The sequence below is a fragment of the Gekko japonicus genome, unplaced genomic scaffold (genome assembly GCF_001447785.1).
Source record: "Gekko japonicus isolate JY-2015 unplaced genomic scaffold, Gekko_japonicus_V1.1 scaffold250, whole genome shotgun sequence".
NCBI lineage: Eukaryota > Metazoa > Chordata > Lepidosauria > Squamata > Gekkonidae > Gekko > Gekko japonicus.
Window position 1 is genome coordinate 1,005,927 of NW_015167538.1, and position 9,019 is coordinate 1,014,945.

Genomic DNA, 9,019 nt, shown 5'->3' on the forward strand with positions numbered 1-9,019 from the left:
CAGGTGATTTGGGCTTTTTTGCACAGCAGGGACATAGACACGATCACCTGCAAATTGTAGCCGTTCATCTCGCTTTTGTGGGGCGCAGCTGCAGGAGCTTCTTTGAAAGCTGGCAACCTTGCTTGGCAGGGCTTGCCCTTTAACCTGCGGCCTCTTATCTGTCCTATTATACCTCAGATGACAAGGGGTTAACTCCCCCCACAAGACTTGTGCCCTCCCTGGGAGGCGGGGTCACATCCAGTTGCTCTATAAATACAGCTGCCCGGAGGAAGGAGCAGATGACTGGCTGAGAACAGAAGGTGTGGCCTCGCCATGCCCTCTTAACCAAGGTGTGGTGCAGCAAGGTACACAGATGTTGAAATCAACGACTATCCGGTGGAGGCACTGACAGAGGGATTGCAAGGAGGCCCCGTTGCCTCGTCTGCTTCTGCCCACCATGGCTGCCACCCAGCCTGGCTTGCCGGGAGCTTACCTGGAACCGCAGATGGGGCCGACCCCGGTCTCTGACTCGGATTCGGATTCCGACGGCCCAGTCTCCAGCGACCCCAGGCCCTACGCTGGCTCTGAAGCCGGATGCCAGGTGATCCACAGTGGGCACTTCATGGTGTCCTCCCCACACAGTGACTCGGTGCCCCGTCGGCGCCACCATGGGATTGAGCTGGAGGTCCCTGATCCCCGAAGCATTGACCCCACCATCACACGGCTCTTTGAGTGTATGTCCTTGGCGTACAGGTGAGTCTGGGACTGTCTCCCTCGCTCCAGCTGTGGCTGATCCTTCTCAGTCTTGGATTGAAGGGTTCCCCCGATCTACTTTGCCTTTCTCTTAGAAAGCTTGGAGGCTGCTCTCTCCGGGAGAGGGAAAGCTGTGAGACAGGGATCCAGGGTTTGGTTGATCACAGAGGAAGGGTCCAGAGAAAGCAAATCTTTCGCAGTGACTGATTTAGCTGGTCCGTTGCAGTGTGGACACTGCTCCTGCCCCTTGTACTCTTTAATCAAGTTTCTGCTTTCGTTGCCTCCCTTTCGGCTCTGGCTTCTCTTTATGATTTTTTTGCAACTTGCAGTGTCCAAAGTAGGGGAAAGGTTGGAATGTACAGACAGAATGCGATCCAGAATACGGTCTGGAACTGCCAAAGATGGCTTGGATTGATGGACGCAGGGGAGGGCGGATTCCCAAGTGAGTCCCACCCTCCCCTGCAAAATAAGAAACTCACCAGGGTTACTCGTGGTGTCTGTCCTTAAGCTGGCCTTTTCCCCGTTCCCTGGATGCCTTTATGCTCCCAGCTCGCAGTGACGTCTGGAGCCCGTTTTCATGAAGAAATCTCTGCTGGATCAGTGCAGTTTGGCTCCCTATAGTCCAGCAGGGGCCAGCCAAATGTTCCCCCAGGAAGCCCACAAGTGGGGTGCAAAGGTGACGGCCGTTCTCCGCCAGTGCCAGACCCCGGGGATCATGGGTGTGGGAACCTTGCTTTCACAACATTTCAGGCCAGTGGCTGGATTTCTCCCCATGGTGTTGCAACCAGCACATGCGTAGGACAGCCAGACCCTGGCTTTACACCTCACCCCCCTCTGATTCGCTAGCCCCCCTCAGGATTGGACCTGGTAGTGCATGTTTAAGTCACACAAACCCCGGTCTCTCAGGTGGGCATATTAAGCCCCTGCTGCGGTGGCTCAAGTGGTTAAGACGCTGAACTGCAGGCTGTGGAAGGTCAGTAGTTCGGCAGTTTGAGACCCGGGTGCCGCATGACGGAGTGAGCTCCCATCTCTAGTTCCAGCTCCTGCCAACCTAGCAGTTCGAAAGCAAGACATTGCAAGTAGATAAATAGGGACCACTTCGGTGGGAAGGTAACAGCGTTCCGTGCGCCTTGGTTTTTAGTCATGCCGGCCACATGACCACGGAAACGTCTTCGGACAGCGCTGGCTCTTCGGCTTTGAGACGGAGATGAGCACCGCAACCCTAGAGTCGGATTCGACTGGCTTTCGAGCAAGGGAACCTTTACCTTTACCTTGCCCCCCTACTGCACTCACTTCCCTCCCAGTGCTGAGGATTCCCCAAGCACACAGAATGGAGCTGTGGCACTGCCTTTTTGCCTCACTTGCTGATTTTAAAAAAATCACACCAAAGAAGTCTTGCAGGGATTCAGAGCACACTTGGACCCTCCCTGTTTTTTTAACTGCTCATCTTGGAGATCTTTGTTTTGACTGAAGTCAAACCTACCAGCTTTGGCCTTTTGGACCACATGGTGGGCCAGCAGCCCAGGTGCTGGTCATGCTAGTCCACATGGATAGCTCATTGCATATCCTTTAGGGCAATTAATACAGCTGTGTTCATCTAGGGCTGCCAGGTCTGGGTTGGAAAAGGCCTGGAGATTTTGGGGTGGAGCCTGGGTTTGGACAGGGAAGCACCTCAGCGGGATATAATGCCAGAGAGTCCACCTTCTGAAGCAGCCACTATCTCCGGGGGATCTAACTGACCTTGGTCATCTGGAGATCGATAGTAATAGCGGAGGGTCTCCAGGCACCACCTGGAGGTTGGTAACCCTATGCCATCCCCTTCATAAATTGGCCGATGTCCTGAATGCACGCCAAAGACGCAAATCCCTTTGCGACAGCATCCAGAGGGACAAAAAACAGCCACAGAATATCAGCAGAAGCTCTTAAATGCTTTTTTGGGATTTAACTGTAATTTGCAAGGCCATTTTGAAGCCCCTAGAGGGGGGCAGCCCTGACTTGGACGGCCCAGGCTAGCCTGATCAGGTCAGATCTTGGACCCCACCGGGGTGCCTGGTTAGTACCTGGATGAGAGACCACCGAAGAAGTCCAGGGTCACTGCATAGAGGCAGGCAATGGCAAACCACCGCTGACTGTTTCCTCCCTTGAAAACCCCATAGCTGCAATTTGATGGCGCTTTCCACCACCAGTGGGTGGTAAAGCAGGATATAAATGTCAAAATCTGCTCCTGAGGGAGGGGAGAATGCCCACTGAGTACTCCAGAGACCCTCCATAGCCAAGCATAGTCATACTGCCTCTTTACCAATTTCTAGGTCAGCTTCCAGGGGGATGGGTGTTATCCTTGCTGCTCGTATGAAAAACACAGTACCAAGGAAGTCGTCCCCTACCCCGAGTCCACTGTAGTAGACCCTCCAGTTTTGGACCTATAGTGTGTGCTAGGTGCTAGAGCCAGTTTGGTGTAGTGGTTAGGAGAGTTTATTGATGTCTGGAGGAGCTGGAGAGCCAGTTTGGTGCGGTGGTTAAGAGCGACGGACTCTAATCTGGGAGAACCGGGTTTGATTCCCCACTCCTCCACATGCAGCTGCTGGTGTGACCGTGGGTCAGTCACAAGTTCTTTCAGAGCTGTTCTCTCAAGGGCAGTTCTCAAAAGAGCTATCTCAGCCCCATCTACCTCACAGGGTGTCTGTTGTGGGGAGGGGAAGGGAAATGAGATTGTAAGCCACTCTGAGACTCCTTCGGGTAGTGAAGGGCTGGGTATAAATCCAATCTCTCTTCTCTGCTCTCTATCCACACCACCAAACTGGGATGAAAGAAATTTAAATTTCTCACCAGTGCCACCTTTCTCAAGAGCCTTGGAGCAGAAGATGGCAGGTTCCATTCTGTCCCTTTCTTACTGGTGGTCTGGAGCAGCCTGTATGGGTGTCCCACCAAAATGCTAAAGGGGGCTGATCAGCATGGATAAGGAGGAAGAGTGAGGAGACCTCAGATTGGCCCACCATGAGATGCAGTAGGAGAGATTTGAACTGAAGGCCAGTCAGCCACATGAGGCTTGGTCACGATGGCTCGAGGTGGCCTCGTCTGACGACGATCTGAAGCTAGAACATCCGTTTTAGCAGCGGGTTCCAGAGAGCGTTGCTCACCATGGTGTGCATGTCATCCTTTGGGTTCCACAACTGCATTTGGCAACCATGAATCCTGGTGACCGCTTGCGCAGTCCACAACATGAAGCGACAGATCTTTCTCAGTTTCTCCATAGGGGAGATTTTCACTTCAGCCCAGGCTTGGCCATCCTCCGTAGCTGTACGGATTCCCCCTTGCGACTTCTGAAGGTGTCTAAATTTTGACTGTATGCCCCCCCCCCTTTCCTGGAATGTTCTGTGTGTGTTAGAAAGGGCAGGAAGGGGTTACAAATAATGCTGGCCAGTGTTTGTGGACCGCTGCTTTTGACCCACTGCTATCTCTGGTCAAGCAAGTTCTGAAGGTTTTTGAAACAACATGGAACCCTGCCAGAGCTGATTGACAAAGATGGAAGTAGGATGAGGGTGCAGGAGAACCACCGCAAGTCAAGTCTCTTTCTTTTTAAAAAGAAATGTTTTTTTTTACCTATTTCCGGTTCAAGGAGCTCTAGTTTGTGGGCAGTGGTGTTTTAGACGCAAGCAAGCCTTCCTGCCCTCCTTATGAGCTTCCTGGAGGCTGCTGACCAGAGGATCCTAGACCTGACGCAGCAAGGTATCTCTTATGTACAAGACTATCAACCTACACTACCCATGATGGTTAAATAGAACCTCCATGTCCAGCAGAAGTGTATCTGAGTAGCAGATGCTGGAGACAAACAACAGGAGAAAGCTCTTTTCTACTTACCCTGTTTGTTATGGGCTTCCTGGGAGTGTCTTGCTCGCCAGTGCTGGAAACAGGATGCTCCATTTGGGTCTGATCCGGCAGGCCACTTCTTAATGGTATCACTTTGCAATAAGGCCAGTGAACCCGTAACTTCTTTTTGCAGGGCGAGCCCATGGCAGTGGAATTTTAGAGTCTAAACTCACCCCATAATCTTCAGCTAGGAGGGCCCTTGGCAAGATGGGATTCTTGGAAGCACCATCTTTTCCCTCTTGATGGCCTGGGGGGGGGCTGTCCTGCAGAAGATGAATCTGCTGTTGGAACAGGAACAAAACCATGCAGGTTTTTTTCCTCCTTGGCCGCTGATTTCAGAACACAGTTCTGAAGTCCTGTTTACTTTGACAAGTGTGGCCAGCCCTGGCACAGGCAAAGTCAGAGGCGGAAACCTTGGGAGGGACCCCCTGTGACTTTGAGAGGTCAGCCAGAACAAAACCATTGGTCACTGCTTTGACGCAAGGGCACATTTTCCATTCCCTGCCCTTGCTGTCTTCTCCTTAAGAAACTAGGCAAGCCTGGTCTTGTCAGATCTTGGAAGCTAAGCAGGGCCGACCCTGGCAAGTCCTTGGAAGAGAGACCTCCAAGGAATACCAGGGCTGGGATGCAGAGGCAGGTTATATCAAGCCACCTCTCTGAAATGTCCAAGCCCCACTAGGGGTCGCCAGAAGTCACCATGACTTCCAGGCTTGCAAATCAAGCATGTGTGCGCGTGCGTGCACACACACACAAACACACACACACACACAAATACTCACTGTCACAGGATAATGTGATGGCCTCTAGAAAAAAATCGATTGAATACAATGATGGCGGATGGGTCTGCCAATAAACGGAAGCCTCCATGTTCAAAACCAGTACATTTCTGATTACTGACTACTGACTACTGGATGACGGTCCTCACATTTATGCCCTGTTTGTGGGCTTTTGGGAACATCTGGTTGGCCATTGTTATTTTGCCGACTTTATTCCAGGGTTGGTAGTTCTAGGATGGGGCTATGGAGGGCACTGCCTCCCACAACCCCTGGCAATTTTCTTTAGCCATCCCTCCAGCGTCTGAGATTTCACTGGGTGTTCCACTTCCAAGCATACCCTTGCCCTTGTAACAATGAGAACCCTGCTTTCGTTCAAACAAGGGATATTCCATTCGGGTGTTCTTTCTTTGGGCACCTATCTTGGGCTAGACCTGTCTGCAAGGTTCAGTGATGGTTTCACTCTGGCAGTGGAGGAGAGAATCCTTGTGAATCAGCCGCTGGATCGGAAAGAAAGGAACCCCTCTGGTCACGTGGGCAGCAGGTCGATTAACATTTAACTGATTGCGTTTTGCTGTTTGCAAACAGGTTGCTGTTTCTTGGGTGGATTTCATTACATCTTGCTTTTTTGAGTGATCTTGCTCTTTTTTTAAAAAATTGTTAGCCGCATCTGACGTTCCTTGCACAGGATATACGTTTCAAATATTTGTTATGTGCCAGTTTGAAGGAGGCAGCATAGAACAAATTCCCTTCTGTTCCCCCTTTCCCCCTGATGCACAGAGGCTTACACCTTGCCTTGTGTACAGTAGAGCTTGGAGTATGTCCCTCCCTCTGGCAAGATCTCTGAGGGAGGCGCTTGGCATTCCCGGCAGCACTGGCTGGGAGCAAAGGGCAGCCCCGAGCAGTGTGGGTGTTTGAGCAAGTACACTTTTTGCACTTTCAAGCATGCCACCCTTCTTCCATGTGGGGTTTGGCCTGCTTTGATTTTGTGGGCTCTTCCTTGGGAGTGAAAAGCAGAGCTTCTGAGCATGTGCAGAGTGCTTTCCCCTTTCCCAGGGCTAGCCTCCGTACATCTCGGTTTAGAAGACCAGGCTCCAACCAGGCCACTGTTGCAGGCCCTCAAACATAGCCCCTGTTTTCTGGATGCATCAGGGGTTAAGGGATACTTCTACAGGTCAACTTCGCGCCCTGGAAATATTGAAGGAGGAAGATATTTTCGGAGTCAAGCTTTTAAAAAAAGGTGCAGGCAATTGTTCGCCAAATGGGCTCATTCCCTGGCATGCCAACGCCCAATAAAGGACACATCCAGTGAGATTCTATAATCCATTTTTTAAAAATAAATATATTTTGGTACTTTGCACCAGTCTTGCAAATGCTTCAGCACAGCAGTTTTCAAACATCTGCCATCCCAGGGTGCTTCCCAGTGGGGAAGGGGTATAGCCCTTTTTCTCCCACACTGTTTTCCCAGTGCAGCCCGCTAGAGCGTCTCCTTACTCAGTGAGGGAATATTTTAATCATGAGTTGCTAGCCGCTTTAGAGATTCTTCTTTGACAGAAAGCGGGATACAAATATCTTGAGGAAGAGAAATTAATCTGGGTGTCTGTATACTTCCCGCCCACCCATTCTCACAGAGCAAATGGAAGGGCCAGATGAGAGGGTAATCCTACACAGAAGCCTCCTCTGGCCTGTTCAAAGCAGGGCCCCACCACTACCTGGGCCACGAACAGTCTCAATTTAAACTCCTCCCCACAGGTAATTTTTAATCTTAGAAGATCCCCACTGTCTATTCCCATGGCATCATGCAGAGATGCAGCGGAGTCAGAGGAGGCTGCCTGTTGCCTTTTTGTGTAGTTGTAAATCTGGGTGCGTAGAGCTGCCAGGTCCCCCGTGGCCATCGGAGGTGGGGGGTAGGGTTGCCACATCCAGGTTTGGGAACACCTGGAGATCTGAGAGTGGAGCCTAGGGAGGACGGGGACCTCAGTGAGGTATAGGACTCCCAGGTTCCCCCTGGCCACCAGTGAGGGATGGGGGGTAGGGGCGCCAGATCCAGGGTGGGAAACTCCTGGCACTTTGGGGATGGAGCCTGAGGATGAGGGAGATCTCAGCGGGGCACAATGCCATGGAGTCCACCAGTGTTCCCTCTAAGCTGAGTTAGTGTGAGCTAGCTCACAATCTTGTGGCCTCCAGCTCACAGACTTTTGTCTTAGCTCAGGAAGGAGGGCTCCAGAGCAGACTGATTTATGCAGTAGCCCATAGGCGTAATCTTCGTGGGGGCGGCGGGGCGTCAGCCCCCGCCGAAATTTTCAGGAAGGTGCTCAGCCTCCCCCGGGAGCCACCCTTGCTCCTAGCAAAACAATGCCTCTGGCCCAGCCCCAGCCCCCCCCGGGAAATTGGAAAGTCTACACCCTTGCAGTAGCCAAATCACTGGCTCACAACTCTAAAGCCAGTAACTCACAAAGCAGAATTTTCGTTCACAAGACTCCACAGCTTAGAGGGAGCATTGGAGTCCACCCTCCAAAGCTGGCGTTTTCTCCAAGGGACCTGGCATCCCCTAGTGGGGTACAAAACCACACAGCCCACCTTCCAAAGCGTCCGTTTTCTGCAAGGGAGCTGATCTCTGTAGTCTGGAGATGAGCTTTAATTCCAGGTCCCACCTAGGGTTGCCAGCCTCCAGGTGGTGGCTGGAGATCTCTCGCTGTCACAACTGATCCCCAGGCGACAGAGATCAGTTCCAAATCTCCAGGTATTTCCCAACCCAGAGCTGGCAACTCTAGACCCACCTGGAGGCCGGCCTCCCTGTGGGCAGGCCTCCTTCCAAACTGGCCCTTCCCACCGTACTGTGACTTGTGCAGAATGGGGGGGTGGGCCGGTGGGCCCCTCCTCCACAGGCGGCTTGTTCTCCTGCTTCCAACAGTAGCTCTTCCTTTCCCTTCAGAACGTAAAGGGCGCTGCTGCAGCTATCGAGAGCGCAAGCCAAGGCCGCACACGACGAGTCCCCGGGAGGGTGGGACGAGCCGAGGTCTCCCACACCCAAGGCCGGCTCTTATTGGTTGCGCGCCTCGGCCCACGCTTCCCTCGGAGGGTATCCTGAAGTGACATCAGCTCAGTGCCGATATGTTTTTTAAAAAGGAGAGTGAATCTCTGGCCCCAGCAAGCGGGGGCGGCGGAGTAATCTTGGCCCGCTGCGGGGCTGGCGAGACGCCTGGGAAGGCAAGGCCCGCCCCCCTTCTTGGCTCGCCCCCTTGGCACCGGCGGAGTGTTTGCTCTGGGTCCGAGAGACCGAGTCCAAATTCCCCGAAGACAGCCGAGAAGGGGCCTTGCCCCCCCTTGCGCTGTTGTGCGTGTAGAGCGGTCTGAGGCCGAAACATCCCAGCCTCATTCTGAGCTCCTAGACCTTTTTGCACGTCACCCTTTATCTCTGCTCTGTGCTAGGCATGGTGTTAAAACTGCCCCGTTACGCCCTCCTTTCGTTGGTCAATAATATTCACTTTGGCAGCTCTTTATCTCTGCTGTGTCCTGCGCCTGCGTTTGTGCGGCTGTGCGTGTGTTTGTTTGCTGGGCTGTTTTACAGTGTGCTTCCACTGTTGTGAGTTGTGAGCTATCTTGAAAGCCCAGAGCGTGCTGGATGGGGGGGGGGGGGGGGGGTT

The 9,019-nt window shown here is 52.7% G+C and overlaps 1 protein-coding gene across 1 annotated transcript in view; it reads left to right on the forward strand.

The window, feature by feature from the left end:
* Positions 1-436: 436 nt before the first annotated feature.
* Positions 437-9,019, forward strand: part of MLXIPL (MLX interacting protein-like) — a 54,779-nt gene continuing 46,196 nt past the window's right edge. The window contains exon 1 of the mRNA XM_015413539.1: positions 437-732. Within this exon, the coding sequence (XP_015269025.1) occupies positions 437-732 (296 nt within the window). The remainder of the gene's footprint in view (positions 733-9,019) is intronic.